Below are 26,057 nucleotides of genomic sequence, written 5' to 3' on the forward strand. Positions count from 1 at the left end.
TTTTCCCTATAATTTAAGACATTATGTACATCATAAGATCTTGAAATAGGCCATGTAAATTTTAATTCATGATATTTTTAAAAGTACAGACATTTTAAAAAGTACAAAATGACATGTCATTTATAGCCAACAGTGATGTTTTCATAGAGCCAAGGTACTCAACTGTCTTACCCATATGACTGCTTAATTTATTTCTTCTTCATAACTCTTTCCCGGTTTTTTTATAATTTTTCCAGTTATAAATATGTAGCTATGTTTAATAATCTAATAAATGTATGTAAATGTGCTCATATTAAAACAAAGGTAAACTCATCAAACTGTAGAAAAATTATTATTTTTCTTAAAAAAAACCCGACACATAGTAAATTGGTCACATTAACATTCAAATATCCAAAGTCTAGGCCAAATTTTTCCACTGGCTACATACTTAAACTTAACTTTTTTGACTTATCTAAAACCAAAAAAAAAAATGTGTTAATCAAGACAGTACAATATCACACCAAGATATTATACATATATAATTATTTATACTTGATAATAACAAAGAGTATTTTTATACTTTCCATTTCCCAGTGAAGTTTCTAATATTCCTCAATGGAATTCCAGCCTATCATCTAGAGATCTATGGACTTTTACTTTCTATAGTATATAGTCTGCTAAAGCAGAACGGGGCCATTCATGCATGACTCTCCTGTCTACATAGTAGTAGGAGGATCATAGTAGATACCTAAACCAGTATCCTAAGATACAAAGGCAGAAACCTAAGCCAAGATCATTTGCTAAGAAGAAGGGTAAAGATATTATGAAAGGCCACCTTATGATCCTGTAACAGAGTACCCGGATAGGGTTTGATCTCCTATTTTTGTCCTTTCTGACTGTTGTTGCCATTTTGTGCTACTATAGCAGAATACTTAGACTAATATATTAGGAATAGAAATATAATTCCTCGCAGTTCTAGAGGCTGGAAAGTCTAAGACCAAGAGGCCAGCATCCAGTGAGCCCTTCTTGCTACATCATCCCACTGTGGGAGGCAGAAGGGGGGGACACATGTGCGCAAGCGATTGGGAGAGGGAGTGCACATGTACAGGAGCCCAAGAGAACTACCTCACAGCTCAAGCCTCTTTAGCATCAGCCTTAATACTTTTACTCAGCCCTCATGGTCTAGATGACTCTCATTTGATACTACCTCCCAACACAATTGCATTGGGGAGTATTTCCTATTGGTCCAGGATGAGACCTTGGCATCAGGAATTTTAGAAGCTCCCACATAACTTTAACATGCAGTCAAGGTTGAGAATCACTGTCCTAAGATCTCAGGCATAACTTTACCAGCCATTTCCAGAATGTTTCCTCTACTGCATTAAAGTCTTATTTTCTTCTAACTTCTAGGCTTGTCACCACATGATGGGGTGCAAATCTGCTAATGAGAATGAAAGCCCCCCCCCAAAAAAAAATCTTTTATATTCTGGGCATGGAATTTGTCCTTGGACAAGAAAGACATTTCTGATGATGAAGTCGTACTGAACTTCTGATATTTAACATAGGCTCTTTCATGCCTTTCAGTGTGTGTGTGTGTGTGTGTGTGTGTGTGTGTGTGTTGGGGTGAGCAAGAGCAAATTGGAAATAGATTAATGGAAATCACTATAAAAACAGTCCTTACCACCACTATTGATAGTTAAGGACTTTGAATGTCCTGGGCAATTAAAGTCAATTTGGCCACACAAGAGGCAACCTGCTTATCAATAGATCAGTTAGGCAGCCATGATAGTTCTGCATTAAAAACAAAACAAATAACCCCCCCAAAAATGATTTGCTTCAAAGTCTTGGAAACCCTTAGTTAAATACAATAACCTCATCCTTAGTGTTCTAACTTAATTTACCCACAATCTAGTTTATAACAAGATGAAACTGCTATACTTGCTAGTAAAATGATTAATGCCTTCAATAAGTTTAAAGCTAATATTCAAAACTTATTTAAGATAAATTTTCTTTCAAAACTGTCCTTTTCTGAAAGGTGTCTATGCCTCTTTTAAGCATACATAGGGTTTGCTTGGTGTAATAATTACTCTGTGTTGGTCTTATCCTGCTTACTATCACCAGAAGGACAATGAGAACAGAATTCATGCTGCACTCCTCCTGGTACCCACAGAAGGAGCATGCAATACTGCATAAGGCAGATTCTAAAATTTCCATGGAATTGAATACAATTATTTAGTCTTTTGAATAAAATGGTATCTCTCTAGGAGGATGGGGAGGAAAAGAATGAAACATAGGGACATAAGATTCTTTATAAAAGAGCCAAAAATGTTTTCTCATATTGATCTGTAGTTCTCCAACAATCAATTCTAATCAGATTTCCAGGTTCCACTTTAAAATGAATGAAACTTGTATAGTTGGAACTTAATACTGACACTTATACACCTTAAAAACATCTATGCTCCTAACAGACTTCAGCAAACTTATCTTCAATTATTATAAATCTAATTTCTCTTAGCCCAAGGCAATATTAGAAAAGGTTTTAAAGTTCTGCCTTAATATCAAATATTTATTGTAAAATTTTTTTTTTATTGGTCGTTCATAACATTACATAGTTCTTAATACATCATATTACACGGTTTGATTCAAGTGGATTATGAACTCCCGCTTTTACCCCGTATACAAATTGCTGTATCACATCAGTTACCCTTCCATTGATTGACATATTGCCTTTCTAGTGTCTGATGTATTCTGCTGTCTGTCCTATTGTCTACTATCCCCCCTCCCCTCCCCTCCCCTCCCCTTTTCTCTCTCTACCCCCTCTACTGTAAATCATGTCTTCCATTTGTATTCTCTTGACTTACCCCTCCTTACCTCTTATATGACATTTTGTATAACCCTGAGGATCGCCTTCCATTTCCATGCAATTTCCCTTCTCACTCCCTTTCCCTCCCACCTCTCATCCCTGTTTACTGTAAATATTCTTCTCAAGCTCTTCGTCCCTACCCTGTCCTTGTTTACACCCCTTATATCAAAGGAGTCATTTGGTATTTGTTTTTTAAAGATTGACTAGCTTCACTTAGCATAATCTGCTCTAATGCCATCCATTTCCCTCCAAATTCTATAATTTTGTCATTTTTTAATGCAGAGTAATACTCCATAGTGTATAAATGCCACATTTTTTTTATCCATTCATCTATTGAAGGGCATCTAGGCTGGTTCCACAGTCTTGCTATCGTGAATTGAGCTGCTATGAACATCGATGTAGCAGTGTCCCTGTAGCATGCTCTTGTTAGGGCTTTAGGGAATAGACCGAGAAGGGGAATAGCTGGGTCAAATGGTGGTTCCATTCCCAGCTTTCCGAGAAATCTCCATACTGCTTTCCAAATTGGCTGCACCAATTTGCAGTCCCACCAGCAATGAACAAGAGTGCCCTTTTCCCCGCATCCTCTCCAGCACTTGTTGTTGTTTGACTTCCTAATGGCTGCCATTCTTACTGGAGTGAGATGGTATCTTAGGGTAGTTTTGATTTGCATTTCTCTGACTGCTAGCGATGGTGAGCATTTTTTCATGTACTTGTTGATTGATTGTATGTCCTCCTCTGAGAAGTGTCTGTTCAGGTCCTTGGCCCATTTATCGATTGGGTTATTTCTTATCTTATTGTCTAATTTTTTGAGTTCTTTGTATATTCTGGTTATTAGGGCTCTATCTGAAGTGTGTGGAGTAAAGATTTGTTCCCAGGATGTAGGCTCCCTATTTATCTCTCTTATTGTTTCTTTTGCTGAGAAAAAACTTTTTAGTTTGAGTAAGTCCCATTTGTTGATTCTATTTGTTAACTCTAGTGCTATGGGTGTCCTATTGAGGAATTTGGAGCCCGATCCCACAGCGTGTAGATCATACCCAACTTTTTCTTCTATCAGATGCCATGTCTCTGATTTAATATCAAGCTCCTTGATCCATTTTGAGTTAACTTTTGTGCACGGCGAGAGATAGGGATTCAGATTCATTTTGGTGCAAATGGATTTCCAGTTTTCCCAGCACCATTTGTTGAAGATGCTATCCTTCCTCCATTGCATGCTTTTAGCCCCTTTATCAAAAATAAGATAGTTGTAGTTTTGTGGATTGGTTACTGTGTCCTCTATTCTGTACCATTGGTCCACCCGCCTGTTTTGGTACCAGTACCATGCTGTTTTTGTTACTATTGCTCTGTAGTATAGCTTGAAGTCTGGTATCGCTATACCGCCTGATTCACACTTCCTGCTTAGTATTGTTTTTGCTATTCTGGGTCTTTTATTATTCCATATGAATTTCATGATTCTTTTATCTATTTCTACAAGATATGCTGTTGGGATTTTGATTGGCATTGCATTGAACTTATAGAGAACTTTTGGTAATATCGCCATTTTGATGATGTTAGTTCTGCCTATCCATGAGCAGGGTATGTTTTTCCATCTTCTAAGGTCTTCTTCTATGTCTTTCTTTAGGGTTCTGTAATTTTCATTGTATAAATCTTTCACCTCTTTTGTTAGGTTGATTCCCAAGTATTTTATTTTTTGGGGGGATATTGTGAATGGAGTAGTTGTCCTCATTTCCGTTTCAGAGGATTTGTCGCTCATATACAGGAACGCCTTTGATTTATGCGTGTTGATCTTATATCCTGCCACTTTGCTGAATTCATTTATTAGCTCTAATAGCTTCTTTGTAGACCCTTTTGGGTCTGCTAGGTATAGAATCATATCATCTGCAAATAGTGATAATTTAAGTTCTTCTTTTCCTATTTTTATGCCTTTAATTTCTTTTGACTGTCTAATTGCTCTGGCCAGTGTTTCCAGGACTATGTTGAACAGAAGTGGTGAGAGAGGGCATCCCTGTCTTGTACCAGATCTTAGAGGGAATGCCTTCAATTTTTCTCCATTCAGAATGATGCTGGCCTGTGGCTTATCATAGATTGCTTTTACAATGTTGAGGTATGATCCTGTTATCCCTAATTTTTCTAGCGTTTTGAACATAAAGGGATGCTGTACTTTGTCGAATGCTTTTTCTGCATCTATTGAGATGATCATATGGTTCTTATTTTTAAGTCTATTGATGTGGTGAATAACATTTATTAATTTCCGTATATTAAACCAGCCTTGCATCCCAGGGATGAATCCTACTTGATCATGATGTATAATTTTTTTGATATGTATTTGAATCCGATTCGCCAGAATTTTATTGAGGATTTTTGCGTCAAGGTTCATTAGAGATATTGGTCTGTAGTTTTCCTTCTTTGATGTGTCTTTGTCTGGTTTCGGAATCAGGGTGATGTTGGCCTCGTAGAATGAATTTGGAAGTTCTCCCTCTTTTTCTATTTCCTGAAATAGCTTGAAAAGTATTGGTGTTAGTTCCTCTTTAAAGGTTTTGTAAAACTCTGCTGTATACCCATCCGGTCCTGGGCTTTTCTTAGTTGGTAGTCTTTTGATGGTTTCTTCTATTTCCTCTATTGTTATTGGTCTGTGTAGGTTGTCTATATCCTCCTGGCTCAATCTGGGCAGATCATAGGACTCAAGGAATTTATCTATGCCTTCACTATCTTCTATTTTATTGGAGTATAAGGATTCAAAGTAATTTCTGATTATCTTCTGTATTTCTGAAGTGTCTGTTGTGATATTGCCTTTTTCATCCCGTATGCTAGTAATTTGGGTTCTCTCTCTTCTTCTCTTCGTTAGCATGGCTAAGGGTCTGTCAATTTTATTTATTTTTTCAAAGAACCAGCTTTTAGTTTTGTCAATTTTTTCAATTGTTTCTTTTGTTTCAATTTCATTAATTTCAGCTCTGATTTTAATTATTTCTTGCCTTCTACTTCTTTTGCTGTTGTTTTGCTCTTCTTTTTCTAGGATTTTGAGATGAAGTATGAGATCATTTATTTGTTGGTTTTTTCTTTTTTTGAGGAATGAACTCCAAGCAATGAATTTTCCTCTTAGAACTGCTTTCAATGTGTCCCATAGATTCCGATATGTTGTGTCTGTGTTTTCATTTAACTCTAGGAATTTTTTAATTTCCTCCTTGATGTCTTCTAAAACCCATTGATCACTCAGCAACCTATTGTTCATTCTCCAGGTGATGCTTGATTTTTCCTTTCTTCTTTTATCATTGATTTTCAGTTTCATTCCATTATGATCAGATAAGATGCATGGTATTATCTCTACCCCTTTGTATTGTCTAAGAGTTGCCCTGTGACATAGTATATGGTCTATTTTTGAGAAGGTTCCATGTGCTGCTGAGAAAAAAGTGTAGCTACTTGATGTTGGGTGGTATAGTCTATATATGTCAATTAAGTCTAGGTTGTTAATTGTGTTATTGAGTTCTATAGGTTCCTTATTTAACTTTTGTTTGGAAGATCTGTCCAGTGGTGAGAGAGGTGTGTTGAAGTCTCCCATGATTATTGTATGTTGGTCTATTAGACTCTTGAACTTGAGAAGAGTTTGCTTGATGAATACAGCTGCACCATTATTTGGGGCATATATATTTATGATTGTTATGTCTTGTTGGTGTATGGTTCCCTTGAGCAGTATGAAGTGTCCTTCTATATCCCTTTTGATTAGCTTTGGCTTGAAATCTATTTTATTAGATATGAGTATGGACACTCCTGCTTGTTTCCGCGGTCCATATGAGTGATATGATTTTTCCCAACCTTTCACCTTCAGTCTATGTATATCTTTTCCTATCAAATGTGTCTCCTGTAGACAGCATATTGTTGGGTCTTGTTTTTTGATCCATTCTACTAGCCTGTGTCTCTTAATTGGTGAGTTTAAGCCATTAACATTTAGGGTTATAATTGAGATATGGTTTGTTCTTCTATCCATATTTGTTTATTGATGTTACTAAACCTGATTTGTTATCCTCTTTGACTACTTTCCCCCCTTTACTGTCCTACCTCCCATTGTTGGTTTTCAATGTTGTTTTCCATTTCCTCTTCCTGTAATGTTTTGCCAAGGATTTTTTGAAGAGATGGTTTTCTAGCTGCGAATTCTTTTAACTTTTGTTTATCGTGGAAGGTTTTAATTTCATCTTCTAACCTGAAGCTTAATTTCGCCGGATACACGATTCTTGGTTGGAGCCCATTGTCTTTCAGTGTTTGAAATATGTTATTCCAGGATCTTCTAGCTTTCAGAGTCTGTGTTGAGAGATCAGCTGTTATCCTGATTGGTTTACCCCTAAATGTAATCTGCTTTCTTTCTCTTGCAGCTTTTAAAATTCTCTCCTTATTCTGTATGTTGGACATCTTCATTATAATGTGTCTAGGTGTGGATCTCTTATGATTTTGCACATTCGGCGTCCTGTAGGCTTCTAGGATTTGGGATTCTGTCTCAATCTTCAATTCTGGGAAGTTTTCTCGTATTATTTCACTGAATAGACTGTTTATTCCTTTGGAATGGAGCTCTGTGCCTTCCTGTATCCCAATGACTCTTAAATTTGGTCTTTTGATATTGTCCCATAATTCTTGGATGTTCTGCTCATGGTTTCTTAGCAGACTTGCTGAGCTGTCTATGTTCTTTTCCAGTTGAAATACTTTGTCTTCATTGTCTGATGTTCTCTCTTCTAAGTGATCTACTCTGCTGGTAGTATTCTCAATTGAGTTTTTAAGTTGGTTTATTGTTTCCTGCATTTCTAGAATTTCAATTTGTTTGTTTTTTATTACCTCTATCTCCCTGTGAAATTGATCTTTTACTTCCTGGATTTGTTTGTCAATGTGATCTTTCATTGTCTGATTTTGCTGTCTCATGTCTTCCTTGAGACTCCAGATCATCTGAAGCATATATATCCTGAACTCTTTATCTGATATTCCATCTGTTGCAGCTATTACCTCTTCTAAAGTTGAGTTGACCTGCATTGCTTGTGGTCCTTTCTTTCCTTGTCTTTTCATACTGCCCGCGTTTCTTTCTGCTTGGTGCAACTGTTGTGTTTTGAAATTTACCCCCTATTTATTTATGTTGCTCTTGTATACTTGAAAAGTCTCCCTTGCAGGTGCGGGCGGCAGCTGTGCCCCTACTCCAATTGGGGTGACGTGTCTACCACGCTGGCGGCTCTCTGGGCCTGTTCCAGGAGTGGAAGGCGGCTCTGCTCTGTCCCTATTCCAATTGGGGTGTCGTGACTACAATGCTGGCAGATCGCTGGGCCTGTTCCGGGCATGGGCGGTGGGCTTGGCTGGCGGGATTCCACCTAATGGCAGTCCCTAACCTCCCTGCTTGCTAATTAATGGCTTCTCTGAGGCGCCACGCCTTCTGTAGCTGCGGGGCAGGCCGCGAGAATCAGTTGGCCTGGATCTCCGGGGTCCTGCTGCTGGCTGTTTTGATGTTGCAAGCTGTTGGAGAGTGGTGGTGTATTCTTCAGCTTTCCCGGATGGTGGCCACTGACTGCCTGGATGGAGTGTCCGTTGTTTTGATGTTGCACTCTGAAGGAGAGTGGCGGTGTATTCTTCAGCTTTCCCGGATGGTGGCCGCTGACTGCCTCGGTGGAGTGTCCGCTGTGGGGGATGGGACTGTACCGCTTCCTTCCCCTTCTGAGAACCCGTGCTCGGCCCAAGGGTCCGTGTGGGCTTGGCTGGTGGGATTCCACCTAATGGCCTTCCCTAACCTCCCTGCTTGCCAATTAATGGCTTCACTGAGGCGCCACGCCTTCTGTAGCCTCAGGGCAGGCCACGCGAATCAGTTGGCCTGGATCTCCGGGGCCCTGCTGCAGGCTGCTGGGATCCCTGGCACTCTATCACTTTGATTTTTTCTGCTTGCCCCTCCCCCAGCGCTGGCTAGCCAGGTTTCCTTTTGGCTGCTACTGGGAGGAGGGGTTGGAGGTCAGGTGTCTCTGGTTTCCCCCTAGCCTGTATGGAGGCTCAGCTTGATACTCCCTCTCCTGGCAAGCCTAGGAGAGATTTTATGCGAATTCCCGCTGTCTGGGGGGTGAGCTGAATGACACCGACCTGTTTTGATGTCGAACTCTGAAGGAGAGTGGCGGTGTATCCTTCAGCTTTCCCGGATGGTGGCCGCTGACTGCCTCGGCGGAGTGTCCGCTGTGGGGGATGGGACTGTACCGCTTCCTTCCCCTCCATACAGGCTAGGGAGAAACCAGAGACACCTGACCTCCAACCCCTCCTCCCAGTAGCAGCCAAAACGAAACCTGGCTAGCCAGCGCTGGGGGAGGGGCAAGCAGAAAAAATCAAAGTGATAGAGTGCCAGGGATCCCAGCAGCCTGCAGCAGGGCCCGGAGAGCCAGGCCAACTGATTCGCGTGGCCTGCCCTGAGGCTACAGAAGGCGTGGCGCCTCAGTGAAGCCATTAATTGGCAAGCAGGGAGGTTAGGGAAGGCCATTAGGTGGAATCCCACCAGCCAAGCCCACACGGACCCTTGGGCCGAGCACGGGTTTATTGTAAAATTTTGAAACCAAAGATGATTGTTTTAGAGGTAATCTCATCTAAGTGCTTATGACACTTAGAATATCAATTTCCAAAGCACGGAAAATGACACATCTTAACCCTCAGTCACCTCTAATCCATTACTGTTAAACATTCCATCAGCACCTGGGCTCTGAAGCTTTTCTAATTTCATGAATAATATCAGGCTAAGCTTGATGATATTTTTCTTATGTCAATTAAACACACCTACACATACATACTCATGCATACACACAGAAAGGGGAGAATAATGCAAGGAGTTCAAGTGCTGGGTAAGTATATTTTACATTTTAAATTCTAACTTGGTATCTGAAACATCTAGCAATAATTATATGTGCAGAAAAGTTTCAAAACCATAACAGAAAATTATCAGATAGATGTTAAGATGAAGTAAACAAATTATGTATGGTTATAAAAGACTCTATAAAGATAAATTGTTGAAAACAAATACAGTATAAAAGAAATATTGATGTTACAGATTTAATAAGAAGGAAACAATTATTTACTCTCACCTGAAATCAGAATTTTTAAATTATTTGATAGTATAGCTACATGCACTACTTTTTCCTTCAACAAAATGAAGCTTCTGAATGTTATTTTTCTTCTCTGATAGAAAATTGCTTACATCATAGTTGTCAATAAATGAATAGCCCAAGGATACAATACTCACATAAATCATTCTGTTTATCCACTTTATATATCAAAATAAAAAATACAGCTGCATAGAACATAAGCATTATGAAGTCCCCCTGCAAAAATTTGCATAATTACATTTTCACACAAAGGTTTTAAAACTATAGTCATATCAGCAGGTTTTAAGTACTAATGGAAAAGGGAATTGAGGTAATTATGTTGAACAGTGGCAGGAAGCATGGCTTTTAAGAGAATCAGCTTAAAAAAAAATCCCCAGTTGCATGTGCATTAAAGCTGTCAAAACTCTAAACTAAAGATCTGTTCTCTGTGCCAGCTAAACCCCTGCCCGACTCTGGAAAAAATTTTCTGAAGCCATGCCAAGCCCTTTGCTTGAAAATAACATCTTAATTGGCTTTTTCTAATAAAATTCAAAATGCTCTTTTGGTGATAATAAACTCATTGTTTTATTCCATTTTAATGGTCTGGTCCCTTGGAATGTTCTGAGTATTACTATTCATAGAAAAGAAAAAAAAAGTCTATGTGCTTGAATTTATAGAGCAATAGCCAGGCTGGATGGCCCAACAGAGTTGGAAGCTTTTGATGCCAGAAAGACATTTTTTATAAAGACTTATTCTGTTAAAACTCAGATCCCCTATACAATGGCATAAGATTCCAATCTCTTCACATTGACTCCATTATTATAACTTTTAGATGTTAATACAGAACTGTTGCTTAAAATATGGTTATGGTTCTGACTGGCCATTGACATAAATTAAATTATCAATTACTTCTTTTCAAATAAAGAGATAATTTAAGTCATGAAATGTTGATTTTGCTTGAATTAAAACAACCAGTATGTATCCAAGAGGTTGGAAAATTTGTAAAAAGAGATCCCAAACATTTACTTCTATATGCCTAGTCATCTAAAGTTTCTTTATTAAAAGTATTTCAATTCATTATATTGTATGGCTTGTATATGTGTGTGTATATATATATATATATATATATATATATATATAGGAATTTAACTCAATATCATAATGAAATTCAAAATCATATATTATGTATTTTCATATAAGCCAACTTTATTATTACTTTGTTCCTACTCACTTATTCCATTAAACAAGAGGTCCCAGTGCCAAGAGTTACAGTTCTGCTGGAATTATTGTTCTGCCATTTATAAGGGCCATAACACTGCTTCTACTTGATGCAAATAAGTGAATTCAAGATTATCAGAGTGTTTGATTTTCTCCACCCTCAATTTCCAACTTGATTAGTGCTGTCTTAAATTCTTCAGACCTGTTGTACTTATTTTCAAATTTCAGTAATGGGTAAGATACCAGGTTGTTGCTTAATTGGCTTTTTAAAAATTATTTGGTAGTACAGCTACATGCACTACTTTTTTTTTCCCAACAATTGGTACCAAATAATGTCTGCTGACAAAAGAGAAAAAGTCTTCTCTAGTCCATTTTTTTTTGTGAAATGAAGATTTTGAAAAACAAAATCACATAATTAATGATTATATTTCATATGCTATAATTGGGACATGGAATCTGGCACTCTTGGTAATTGATACAAACTCTAATAACACTAACACTGGCTGAAACAGAAGCAGGTGTGGAGAACACAGAGAGGCAATCTATCCCTTCACATGCCTCATTCACTCCCTTCATGTTCCTGTTATGTGTGCTGAGGACATGTTCCCACCCTCTTACAGGGTATTCAACAAGTCATTCTGCATCACTAGTCCCTAGCAAAGGAACGGAGCTGGGGCTTATATACAGAAGCCACAGGAGTCTCCAATCCTGACCCTCAGCCCACTCCACTAAACTGTTCCTACCCAGCTAAATTGTAAGTGCTAAACTGCTTGCTGAGCTAGATTTAAAATTATTTTACTATTATAAATCTGTGGTCATTCATAAATGTAAGCCATAAAACATAAATAATACATTAAAATGATACCAGGAGCACGACAACATTTTTTTCCTGAATTATCTGCTTTTATTCTGTCCATTTACAAGAGAATATACACTCAGGAAAGACCAAAATGGTATTGAAATATAATGGATTTTTCACTCATGGATTATTTGTAAGTACACAGGGTATTTATGACACTTGGATATTAATCCCTATAGGATATAATCCCTTCTCCATGATTCATTCTTTCTCTAGAAAGTGATAACTTACATGAGGGAAATAAGGTTTTTTGTGAGAGAACTTAGCAGGTGATTTTCTGTTGTTGTTGTTGTTTTGGTACCTAGCACTGAACTCATTGAACTCAGGGGCACTCAACCACTAAGCCACATTTTGTATATTTTGTATTTTATTTAGAGACAGGGTCTCATTGAGTTGCTTAGTACCCCGATTTTGCTGAGGCTGGCTTTGAACTTGTGATCCTCCTGCCTCAGCCTCCAGAGCTGCTGCGATCACAGGCTTGTACCACCACGCCTGGTTTAGCAGGTGATTCTTTAACACTTTTTTTTTTTTTTTCCCCGCTAGATCAGCATCTGGTTATCTCCTCAGAGGAACAGAAACTGGCTTCTGCAAAATTGTATTGCTTTAAATTTGTTGGTCTATTAATTCCATACAGATTAGAGACTTCACACTGGCCATTACTTTATATGTAGGATAGAATATAAGAGCAATCCTATATTTATAGTCTGGTATATGATAATTTTTAAAAGAAAATAGTTTAAGTGATTTAGTAACTTAGGAATTAACTAAGTAGAATTTTATTATCAAGTCAATGTTAAAATTGAGAAAAGAAAGAATATTTAAAACTTGTGCTGGTATCACTTCAAACCAAGATGAAAGATTATTCTAAAGATTACTTTCCTTCTAATTAAATATTCTATCCTTATAAATAAAAAGGGTAGAATATTCTAGGGATTGACTAAGGGGTAAATGGAATCCTAACATATGCAGAATATCAACTTAACATTCAATTACAATAACTGGAAAAGCAAGAAAAGAATGTCAATTTATTTGCATGGATGAACAATAAATAAAAATATAAACTTTTGGTATGAATGTACTGCCTCAATCTTTTAGAAGAGAATATAGGGGCATTTTTCTTGCTATGAGAAACATATTTAACATCTGATATGAAGGCTGGGGCGTAGCCCAGTAGAGCACTTATCACAACCATGCAAGAGGGTCCTGGTTCAATCTCCTACACTATTTAAAAAAAAAAAAAAAGTAGACAAAGTCTGTTGCAAATTATTCTTAAATTATTGCTAAAAGCGATAATTTAAATAAATGTTTAAACTATGTTAAAGCTACACTGTTAAATATACTCTGGAGAAGTAGCATAAGTTTGTTAATGCTCATATTAGTTAGGCCTGGCACTTCTTAAGGTTTTGTGCCATGCATTTGCAGGTATCCCTGATTCTATACAAGTATTGCTAATAATAAATTTTCCTCCACTTATGCTATTTCCATATTCTAGTATTTTCACGGCCACCCTCAAGCTGTAGGACCTGAGCAAAGATTTGAGCCCCTCTGGACCTCCAAGTGTAGGTATTTTCTGATAAATGAGATAATGTGGAAATTCTTCAGAATGCAAAAAGCACTCTGCAAATGTAATGTATTGCTCTTGAGCATGCAGAGGTAGTTACTTCTCACTGGCTGGGAAGGGAGGCTGGCAATGATGGTTTCTGACCTGAAAATGTAGACCTTGCCACCGTTTACAGCTCAGCACATTGTTTCCTGGCCAGTGCTGCCCTAAAATAGCACATGGCTCAGCACTCAGCTCTGCTTTTTATGTGCCCTTCGTCGACTTGTGCTCTGTAGTAGAAATGTTCCACCTTTCTGTTCATTGCTTTTAATTTTGTTTTCTTTGACAACAGAGGTCCTCAGTAAGACATAATTGAAAATGCAGAAGGCAAAGAAATGCTAGAATTTGCCCAAAACTTGGAGGTTATTTCTCCAATACTTTTTTTTTAATTTATTTTATTTTATTTTTTTTTGTTGTTGTTGTTGTAGAAGGACACAATATCTCTATTTCATTATACGGTGCTGAGATCGAACCCAGTGCCTCACAAGTGCAAGACAGGCACTCTACCACTGAGCCACAGCCCTAGCCCCTAAGCTCCAGCCCAGCCCCCCTAATACTTTTACTTTTTTTTTCCCACAGTAATGGAACTAAAACCAAAATGATAGTTTTTTTTTTCCTACCTCCTCATATAAAAGATGTTTAGGAAATGGAAAAATTGAGTATGTTTAGCACTATATTTAGGTAATGCTGGAATGCAATCCACGAAAAAGAACACTTGAATCACCTTTTTCCCCCTTAAAACATAAGCTATGTTGAACGTATGGAAATACACCATGATAAATTTGCATAGTGTAATGATGAAAAGTGAAAAGTGAATAATACATTTTTCTATAGTTAGCCTTCATCTGAGCTCAGATTTACTCCCATGGCCATAAAAGGAAATCTCACCTATCACAACAAAATAAACATATTCCAGAAGGGCAATTCTCCTCATTCTCATTGTGATGAATCATAAATTGAAGGAATAATTTAGGACAAAGTTGAGGGCAAGTTTTAATTTCTTATTTTTCAGGAAGGCTTATTGTTCTAAGAGAAAAGTGAAACTCTACTATGACTGTGACACTTTTTCTCCTTTTATTTTCTGGTTTCTTTTATTTTTTAATTTCTTGTTTTAAATGGCACATAATTATTGCATGTACTTATGGAGTAGAATATAAAAATGGAATATATGTTTATAATGTGTAATGATCAAATATCAAAGTTAGTATTTTCATATCCTTAAACATTTTATCATTTCTGTTTAATTGTTGGGTTTTTTTTTGTTGTTGTTGTTGTTTTGTTTCGTTTTTTGGTTTTTCATGTTGGGGCTTGGATCCAAGACCTCAAACACATATCCTCTACTACTGAGCTATACCCCCAAACCCTATCATTTCTTTGCACAGGGATACTTCAAAATCCTCTTTTCCACTTCTATTTCTTCATAACTTACTGTGAACCATAGTGACCCACTGCACTGCAGAACACCAGAACTTCTTTCTCCCATGGAGCTGTGTATGACTTATCCAAACTCCTGTCCCCCTTCCCAATCTCTATTGACCACTACTTTACTCTCTGCTGTGACACTTTGAAGACAATAAAGTGAGTTTACAGAATGCTTTCAGGAGCAAATATTTTCTTTTAATTGTGATTTTTGTGGATCTTAAAAACTAATTCTAGCAGGGTTTATAGAAATGGTTCTAGCTCTGAAGTCAGCTTGTGTTTTAATCCTACCCCTTTCCATCTCTGCAACTTCGAGTAAGTTATTTAACTTCTACCTCTAAATTCTGAGAGTAAAAATACTGCCTAATCAATAGGTGTTTAAAGTAGTAAATGAAACAATGTGAACTATTTAGGGTAGTACCTGCCACAAATGTGACATTAAAGTCAGGAATAATTACAATGAATATAAATAAGTTACCAAAGTTATTTTAGAAATACAGAAGACAAAATAGTGGCATATACCTTTGAAGAATGAAAAAATACACAATTTTAATTCCAGTATATTTTTGCAAAACAAAACTATGAATAAAAGTTATATGAGATATAGTTTTGTAAATATATGTGAACAATATATCAACATAAATCATCAATATTGGAACAAATTTAAAACCAAACTAGCATATTTTGAACCATCTTCTTCTGGTAAATAATTAGATCTAATTAGAATATATGTTTAGACTTATCTGTGTTAACTTAATGAAATATGAAAAAATTTTCCATGGAATTACTTTGTTTGGGTGGCTGAATAATCATAGCACATAAGACCACTCTTTGGAATTCAGAACATTGAAACAAATTCCTTTGATCTCAATTGTAAGCACTGAAGATCATAACATAATCATTTGGCAATAGAATCAAGCATAATAGAAGCTGAGAAAACTCATGTAGGAAATTCAGCTAGAGAAAACTCATCTAAATAAGAGTTACTGTGTTTAAATAATAGAAAAATATATGGGCTTCCAATTTTTAAAAATTTTCTAATGAAAGATCCACAGCATATCATAATTTATTTCTTTTTAAATATTTTCAAAAGACATTTTTTGCCCTATCAAAAGTAAAATTACTCCCCTCCAACTCAAGCTTATTAAAGAGAGATGTTATTCAATTTTTCTTACCAGAGTCTTAATTAAGGCAATGTACTTGTACTTTTCTTATAGTCTCAAGGCAAGAGGCTACATTTCTTTGCAATTATTTCCCCTTCTGTTTCAATTGCATGTTACAATAGTTTTTTAACTTGTCACTTTACATCACAAATCTAGTATTGCCCTCCCCTAGAATGTTTTAGGTAATGTCCAACTCACTTTCATTCATCAATCCCTTAGTGAGTTCTTTGACACAAACACAAGAGGAAGAGTACAGAGTGCTTTTTGTTCACATAGCATCCCTTGCTGATTTGGGTTTATTAAAACATGTAGGTTATGTTCAAGATATTTAAGTGACATTTAACTGAGACCATTATATGGAGACTTAAAAGAAACTGCAAGAAGACAAGTTTTCCTGAGAACTAAATATTTCAGGAGATTCAATAAAACCTGGGTGAGCATTCTCCAAGATGAATGGAGAAATCAAGAACAATTGGCTTTATTTTTATCTCTTGGGCAACCACAAGACAAACTGTTTTCAACAAATGTGCCTTGTAATGTTAATGCCACTAGAGTTCATAAAGAAGCAATTTATTATTTTGAGTTTATTGTCTGATAACAATTCCTTGGCTTTTGAGTTTAGCTCACCAGTTCACAGGGCTTTTTATTTGTTATTTAATTAACTAAGCTTCTTGTCAAATGAGGCAGATATTAAAAGATAAAAGATGTTTTATCTTCTTTGATTTGAAATGAAATTGTCTTTCATTTGTATACTATAGAGAACCTGGAGACTTTGGCACTTGTATAGCTGAAAATTCAGAATTAAAATATGACAAAAGAAAGACAAAGTAAATGAATGAAAGTCCTCACAATCCTGTGCTATTTCAGCCCCTACTTGTAACATACCTGTTTCCCAATTCAATAGAAAGGGGCCGGAGTTGTGACTCAGCGGTAGAGCGCTCACCTAGAACATTCGAGGCCCTGGATTCCATCCTCAGCACCACATAAAAATAAATAAGTAAAACAAAGGTGCTGTGTCCAACTACAACTAAAAAATAAATATTTTAAAATAATAATAATAGAAATATCTCCATAGAGTTTTAATCTTTTAATCATCAAACTGTTTGATTTTGAGTTTTAGGTAACTTAATCATTGGCTTAAATGAAGATGCAGAGCCTTTTAATAATGGGGTATCTTTACTGTGATCATAAACACAGGTCAAGAATTAATAGCAATCTTATATAATTGACTTTTCTGCCAGGAATTTTTAAACTACCAATGAATGTGTTTTTGAGATTTTGTAGCTTCATGAGAACTTTAAATCATTTTTATACACACTTTGATAACTAAGAATTTTAACACAAGATAAAATGTAAACATGGAGTTAAATTTCTGTCTGTTCAGTGAAGTGATCATCAAACGGTAAGAATTCCATTAGAATATCAAGGCACCTTAGTTGTAATCTACCTATTTCAGGATATCACTGATATTACATTTCTAGATATAAAAGCACATAAATAAAAATGATAATCCAGGATTTATTAGGATTGTCATTATTTTTAAATAAGATGTGATAATTCAGATGTTTATGGTAAGGAGACAAAACATCCACATAATTAAGTCGTTTCTTTGGTAAGAGAGAGCTATTATGTAATCTTGGATAAATCAACTTCCAAACTTCAGTTGTCAACCAATCTTAAAACACAAGTAAGCAAATAATAAGTTTTGTTGTTTTGGTAACTTAATAATTAACATATTCATTAGCTCACTAAACTAAATGTTTGACCCAGTTAAAATGCTGAACTTAAATTCTACTAATTTCTTCATGCACAAAATATTCCAAGGACCAAGTATTCCTGAAATAATTTCCTGTTTACTCACTTTAGACATGAAAAAACAAGTTATTTTACAAACATTTATTTGGGTATATGCATATAACATATACTTGATATTTATGTGCATATATTTATATTTTATTTTTTAAATCACAGATATATTTATACAGATATAATTCATATCATCATGATAAAATGGATGAACCCCACAGGTTCCTCTTTCCAACGTTTCATGTTACTCTTAACTGCTCCCCAAAGTGGCAAATTAGTATCTACAATTTGGGGCCATGCACAATCATATGACAATAATAGGAAGCAAACCAAACAGTCTAGGTTCTCATTAAGTTCAAACTCATCATAAAAAGATAGATATTTAAAATGTCAGAATCACAAGAGAGATGATGCAGATGGGGAAATAAATACATGTTTAGACATATGTAGATATGCTAGGTATTTAGGAAAAAGACAGCCTAATAGTATTAAGGATTAAGACAACATCCATAACAGGCCACCAAACAGGTCCCAGTGGTAGTCTCAGCATATATGAGACCTCTGTCCTCTTGTACTAGAAAATAACACTTCTGATCAAAACACACAGAAAACTCTGGCAGAAAACTTTTAAAATTCACAGGGGCCAAATGTTTATTGACAAGGAAGTAGAAAAATTAGAAGGAGGTTTGAGAATTAACAAAAAAGAATTAATATATGAACTCAGATTATGTGGAATCTTTAATGTATTATACTAGGAAAGTTTGGAATTAGGTAGCTTAAAAATTTTTGACCACTAGCTATCTACTAAGGCATGGATCTATAGTCAACTGCATACAATGTGGCAAAGATCTCTGTCTTTATTCTATTTATGTTCTAGTCGTATGACAGAGAATGAGAATCTCTTGCATTCTGTCTCATGGATATCGGTGTTTTAAAGCAATCAAAATTCCCTGCAGGATGGTTGTGAATGGGGCATTTTTGCTGGTTGAGGTGATGTGGTGGTAAACAAAGTGAGAATTTATGTTAATTCAATAGTCATTGAACGATAACAAATACCAGTCTCTGGAGGGGAGTAATTATAGTTCTAATGAAGATCATATTTCTAACCTAGAAGAATTTACAGATAGTAAACTTTAATGCAAGCCTTCACATATTATATTAGAATACACATTATGGACCATACTTTACAAACTTAATTTATTAATTTTCAAAACAGTTCTATGAATTATGTGCTATTCCTATTTTAAGATGATAAACCTTTGGATTAGAGAAGTTAAGTAACTCCCCCAATGTAACATACCATACTTACCTCAGTAATCATATTTTTTGTTGATTTAAATATAGATCATATCTTTATGTGTTTGAAGTTCAGGAAACTTTTCTTAAATTGATATATTTTATCAAATTATATCATACTTATTGCTGATATTATAAAATAATATATGCTTGAACATTTACTGAATACAGTTGGGACCTTTTAAACAATACCTTTCATAGGATAATATCAAGTAAAAAAAGATTGCTATTTGAATATGGGGAGCCTTCTCTTATGATCCTTCTTGATTCTAACAATTAATTTTCTGGGTAAAAAAATGCAATGCCAATAATGTTGTGAAGTATTCATCTGTCAATCTACTGCAGCTTTTCTTTAAAAAAATCAATTCAAAGAGCATTGAGATGAAGCTTATATTCATTTAAAAAGTTATTTGGCATAAAATGGTAATTCTAAAAAGTACAAAGTATCTATTAAAAATTACAATGACATGAAAGATTTAGCTAGCACAAATGTAACTGATTAATATTATCTGAAGTATATTCTCACAAAGAACTGAGGACACCTTCTTGCTCCCCTACTAGATCAATAGGTAAGACAAATCTGTAAATCATTGTTTCCCAAATGTTATTACCCCATCAATGCACCACAGAAGAAGGGATAGAATGTGGATGAGAGAAGAAACCTCTTATTTCTCATGCCTTTATAAACTTACTTGGACTGCAAGTAAGACAAGACTGAACAGATTCTTCTAAAGTTCTACCCAAAAAGAGATCAAGGTAGAGGACCAAGTTACAGGGAGAGAGAAGATACAAAGACAAAAGACCCAGTAGGCAAGGTAATTGAGAGGATATATAGATGCAGAGAAATGATGCAAGTGTTGCAATTGACTGATACAGCTTGAAATTATTTGAATTTTTAAAAACATATTTTAATTTCTGGTTTTGAGCTGAGAAAACAGTGATTTAAGTTTGTAATATAAATGTTAAAAAATATATATGCATGTATACTTTAATAATAATGTTAAATGTTAAAAAGTTATATAGTATGTATACTTTAATAATAATGTGCAGTCACATACCTATCAACCCTGCCCAGAGCTCTGTATTTTGATGTCAATAATAAACCATATTGGAGGAGACAGAAGCTTGTTGTGTATGATATTAGGACAAATCATTACTTGTTTAATGAAAACTGTAAGCAGGTATACTATGAAGTCTCTTAAGAATATGATCTTGAAGTGTTGGTTGAAATTTGTATGTTTGAACAACCTTGTTTGCCCAAGGTATTTTTCCTCTGATACCTTGCCTAATATATAGTAGTTCACTTAAGGAGGTTTTTTTTTTTAATTAGTAATTTAGACACTGTGGGAATTTATTAAAATGATTCCCCCTGTTGTAACTAATACTCTATTTCTGTAATTATGTATTAATGATACTCTTGGAAAAGACAAAATATCAGAACTTTCAGGTCAGTAACTTATCATATCATGCCATTTTCTATATAAGTTATAAATCAAAGGGAATCTTATTTTGCAAAAACCTATTTTGATTTTGAGGGCATTTGAAATACTTGACATTTAGTTATTTTATTTCATTTACTTTACTTTTGGTACTGAAGATTGAAGCTAGGGTCTTTTTACAACTGAAGTACATCCCCTGCCTTTTCTCTCTCTCTCTCTTTCTTTCTTTCTTTCTTTCTTTCTTTCTTTCTTCTTTTCTTTTTAATTTCTTTTTTTTTCTTTTTTTTTTTTTTTGATCTTTTTAATTTCTTATTTTGAGACATTCTCACTAATTTGCCCAGACTGGCCTCAAACCAGTAATCCTCCTGTCTTAGCTATCAGAGTTGTTGGGATTACGTGTTTGTATCACCACACCCCATAGGATGAACTTTTAAAATACTACATGCCAGCAGGCTGTGGTGGCACCTGCTTGTAATCTCCCCAACCCCCACTTGGGAGACTAAAGCTGGAGGATCACAACTTCAAGGACAGCCTCCAAGCCTGTCTCAAAAGAAAAAATAAAAATTACCAGGGATATAACTTGGTGGTAGAGCATCCCAGAGTTCAATCCCCAATACCACAAAATGTCCATCCTAACTTCTAGTCACTGTTTAGTACAGAGTCACTGTCCTACATACTATTGAAGTTTGATTCTAAAAGATTTTACTGCTTAATTTTCTTCTATAAATTATAAATTTTAATTATTATCAAATGCAGACCTGCTGAATTATCTCAGTGACTAACTTGTTACTGATGTTTGCATTAAAAGATTTGGGTTGGTTTTGATGGAAGACAGCAGGTTTAGACACCTAAACTATGAGACCACTCAGTCTCCCTATACATTAGAGGAATAGAACATAAGGGGAAATGGTATTGCTCATTAATGCCTTTTCTTTTTTATTTGATAAGATATTTTATAATTTTTAACTTGGAAGACAAAGTGTAAGCAGACTGTAAGATGCTTACAGAATATAAGTAATATATTAATAGTAATTATATTAATAGTAATTAAGGGGGGAAAAGGACATTCCAGGGGGCCTTTTAAATCCATTCTTCACAATTTAACTGAACAGTTAGGGTTTTAGAGGAATGCCTGATTTGTAGTCTAAGGAAGCAATTAGAAGCTCACACATTCTAAGTTCTAAATATGGCTCCTTCCTTGCTTAGGATGACCTTGGGGAAAGCACTCGGTCACTTAAAAGAAAGAAAGTGCAGGGGTGGGGGGAAGCTATTTAACTAAATGTCAGTCATAGTGCTATTTGAAATTGAAGATAACAAGGAATTTCAGATACTTAACAAGGTCTGAGATTGTACCATTAATCAAATGAAAGTAAAAATATATGCAATGACACTAAGGTTCATGCAGAGAGAATTAAAAGACATAATAAAATATAAATTATTCTGACTAGCATGATGGCATCTCTCATCTTTTTTTATCCCAACTGTCCAGTGAATACAGGTTCCTTGATTGACTGAGATCATCCATCTGATTGTCATTTGAACTGTGTACATTAAAATGATACACACATTTGAGAAACCATTCCCTCAGAGGGCCTTAGACCTTTTTGCTATGTAAAAATCTGAAATGTCCACTTTTTTCCCTAAGTTTATGGAGACATTTGTATACAACAACCATCAAAAGCATATTTCTGCCAGGCAAGGTGGTATACACCGTAATCCCAGTGGCTCAAGAGGCTGAGGCAAGAGGACCTTGAGTTCAAAGCCAGCCTCAGCAAAAGCAAGGTGCTAACCCTGTCTCTACATAAAATACAAAAAAAGGTTGAGGATGTGGCTCAGTGGTCAAATACCCCTGATTTCAATCCCTGGCACCCCTCCCCCCAATAACATATTTCCACTATTATTTAGGTTATTTTCAATTACCTAGAGTTTTATGTCAACTTCAGGAAGTCCTTATGGAAATAGAAGAAACATAATTAGAACATTAAAAGGAGTAGCCAGTTCTGAGGCTATTGTCCAAATTTTACAGGGTGCATATTTTAATAATTGAAACTATATAGTTCTTTCTAGGATTAGCATAAAAAAAGTATTTCTTTCAGCATGTCCAGGTGAATAGTAAGATCAAAGATGTTAGGCTTTGGGCTCTCCATCATCTCCCCGAATACACACAAAGAAACACAGAAGAAATTTAAGAGAAAGAAAAGAAAATACAGTCTCCTATACTTCAAGTAATTTTGTAAACATTATCTTGAATTCAACAGAACACTTTTGTCTATCCGCCAATAATTTAAAATTACCTGGTTGTCCAAAAAGCATTCCAGTAATACATTAAACATTAATGCTCAGTAATATTTTAGTCTCTTAATTTATGAATATAGATAAGAAAGAAAAATAAGACTTCAAATAACATTTGAACCATGAATTTTATCAAATGTCTTACCATCAAATGTTAAATAAACTCTTGCTTGGGGCTGGGAAGATCCTTTTACACAGATAGAACAAATAAATACTCCAACCAACACGCAAATTGCCTGGAATGCCATTTCTTCAGATTTGCAAGTTAATATCCAAGGGAAAATACCTTTAAAAAGAGAGATAATGAGTTTGTTATGTCTCATTTCACATTTCAGGATTATAAAAAAAAAAAAAATGTAGCAGCCCAGACAGAAAAATCTATTCGAATAAGATGCTACTGAACTTCTATAGTAATGCAAACAGTAGGAGGTGCTGTGACTTTGTTCCTCAGAAAGGAAAATTTAGATATATTTGTGTCTGGAAGTCCTTGCCAGAAGAGAATTGGTTCATCTTCCAGCAAAATAATGCCAGCATCAAAGCAGAACAAAGCAGAAAGGACAAACTTACTGATTCTTAAAGGAAACCCTAATGTTTTAACTGATCTTCTCTAAAACTCCATTCTATTACAGTGACTAGAGAGTGATACCGTAAAGTATTGCTGATGAAAACTCCCTCTCCCATACATAGAGTAGTAAAGAAATCCCACATTCATATGTACCCACTCACTCCCTTACTCATTAGCTCTTTAGGAGTAATTGTATCTGAAATGGTGTTTCTACACATAAATTTATATGTGCTCAACCCTTGTCTACTAAAATCACTTGAATCAATTATCTGCCAATTTATTCAGATGACCAGGCAGCTGTTAAATGATGCAGATGAGATAGCCATGGACCGGTGCCAAATACAAACCAATGACCTAGCAGTGAGTAATCCAGTGAGCCTCGTATCCACCAAGACACATTTTGAATAAATCAACCAGAAAGTGGGCTGTCAAAATTCCAAAAGATAAATCAAGGAGACAAGTATTACAGATTGAAACTATAGCAATAAAACTGATACATACTCTTAGCTAATGTCTAAATACCAGGGAAAATCAGGTAATGTTTTAGGACAAACCTATAACCACTCTAGAGGTCATAATATGCAAAATATACTCAGGACCATAAGAGAAAACCTATCATTTTACACCTATCATGATTATACAATAAATGGCATGGCAGGTTAATCTAGAAACACATTTATACAGGTAACAACAATGCTGATCTGCAACATTATGTGGCTTTTTAAAATGAAATTTCTGTCATTAATTCTTTCATTAAAGAAATGTTATTAAAAATTGAAAAGACTGCTCCATTAACACAGAAGAAAAAACAATTAAACCAAATGTGCAAACTTAAACAAAAAATTATAAGTTGCTTTCATCAGTGGTGCATATGCTGTAAGAGTTAGGAATAAAATGTATGCTTCTACCACACAGATGGAGGAAACCCTAGAGATGTTTGTGTTGGTAATTTTCAAAAGAAACAGTTTCTTCCTGCTTCCACAACCTCTTCACCCTGTCATCCCTAAATTAACTTAGAAGAAAATTGATTTTATGGGTGACTTTCCTTTAGTAATTTGCCCCTTGGTCTGTTGATTTTATAGTTAAAGGGGGGGGGGAGCTATTAATATGTCCAACCTCAGTAGGCTGATAATACTTACACTTTTTTTTTTTTTTGCATTTTGCTATTACCAGAATATAATCTGGATGTTTCTCTCAAAGGAACACATGCCATAAATTGCAAAGAGTAATACCGAGAATGAAACAACGACAAATCAAATGAAGCTACTTTACAGAACAAGTGAGTTTAGTTCCATCTAGTGATGAGAGGTGAAAGCCCAGTGTCCTAGACTTGCTCCCCGCGCCCCCTCCCCCAAGTATCTTACAACTTCTTCCCTTCAACTCAAGACGTGCTGCTTGGTGTTTTCACTTCTACTGACTGCAAACTAATAATACCGGAGAATTCTTTCAAGTCCTCGCGACCAGTTTTGCCTTAGAAGGCTTTGTAATACTCAACTTTAAACTCCCCGCAGGTGTCACAGCCTAAAGAAACAACTCAAGCCGGGCTCTCAGCGAGGGTAACGTTTCTCTGACAAACCGCGCGTGCTCTTAACAAAATGTTCGGACTCCAGCACACTCATGTATGAAAAGCCAATGCACAGACCCAAAAGTTAGATTTTGCTAAATCTGAAATTCTGAAAATAATGAATCCAGCTTACCGAGGTTGGAAGAGCTCAGCACGGAACGGTCACCAATTTACAACCGGAATGGATCCGCCAGTCTCTCTAGTCCTTTTCTCAGAAGACCTTAATTTCTAGAGCGTCCCAATGTGATATTCTTTTTTTTCCCAGGTCCTCTGAGTTTCTTTGTACAGGAATCCTCAACCCTGTAGTGCCGTGGCACCCGGAGCCCTTCTCCGCGTCGCTCAATCAAGCACCTCGGAGTGAATGGAAAAGTGGCCGGGCGCAGGGGGCGAGCGCTCGGGTGTCCGATTACAGCGACGCGGCGCACGGCTGGGGCTGCCCCGGCGCGCCGCCCAGCCGGCTCGCATCACCGGCCCAGCGCACTCGGCGGCATCTCCACTGCCCAAGAGGCCCCACCCAGAGCGCGCCCGCGAGAGGGTGGCAGGGAGCCGCGAGGGCGGGCCGGGCGGGGCTGACCCGGAGCACCGGCAGCCCTGGAGATGCAGGAATGCGCTGGAGCAGGCTAGAGGACCAGCCCAACAACTCTCTCTCTTTTGCAGACTGCGGTGGGGTGAACAACTTGCAAAGTGCGCTCCCAGGTTTTTTTGTTACCGGCTGCTCTTGGAAAGCACACAGGCATTACTTGGCTGTAAATATCAAAGTGCAAAGCTGTTTTTTTTTTTTTTTTTTTTTTTTTTTTTTTTGCCAGAGAAGGATAACTACATCCTTTTAAGGGAAAGAGTTATGATTTTAAAAAGGCAACGAGTTTTGTCCTTATCCTTCAGCAAAATTTCTAAACCCAGTCAAGATAAATCTACAATCTT

The 26,057-nt window shown here is 36.2% G+C and overlaps 1 protein-coding gene across 2 annotated transcripts in view; it reads right to left on the reverse strand.

Annotated features, from left to right (window-relative positions):
* Positions 1-25,602, reverse strand: part of Sema3c (semaphorin 3C) — a 163,824-nt gene extending 138,222 nt beyond the window's left edge. For both annotated transcript variants that reach the window (XM_026384948.2, XM_026384949.2), the window contains exons 1-2: positions 25,270-25,602; positions 23,153-23,293 (exon numbers count right to left, since the gene is read on the reverse strand). In XM_026384948.2, the coding sequence (XP_026240733.2) occupies positions 23,153-23,255 (103 nt within the window). In that variant the 5' untranslated portion in view covers positions 23,256-23,293; positions 25,270-25,602. The remainder of the gene's footprint in view (positions 1-23,152; positions 23,294-25,269) is intronic.
* Between the last annotated feature and the right edge of the window lie 455 nt (positions 25,603-26,057).

The sequence above is a fragment of the Urocitellus parryii genome, chromosome 3, assembly GCF_045843805.1.
Source record: "Urocitellus parryii isolate mUroPar1 chromosome 3, mUroPar1.hap1, whole genome shotgun sequence".
Classification (NCBI taxonomy): Eukaryota; Metazoa; Chordata; class Mammalia; order Rodentia; family Sciuridae; genus Urocitellus; species Urocitellus parryii.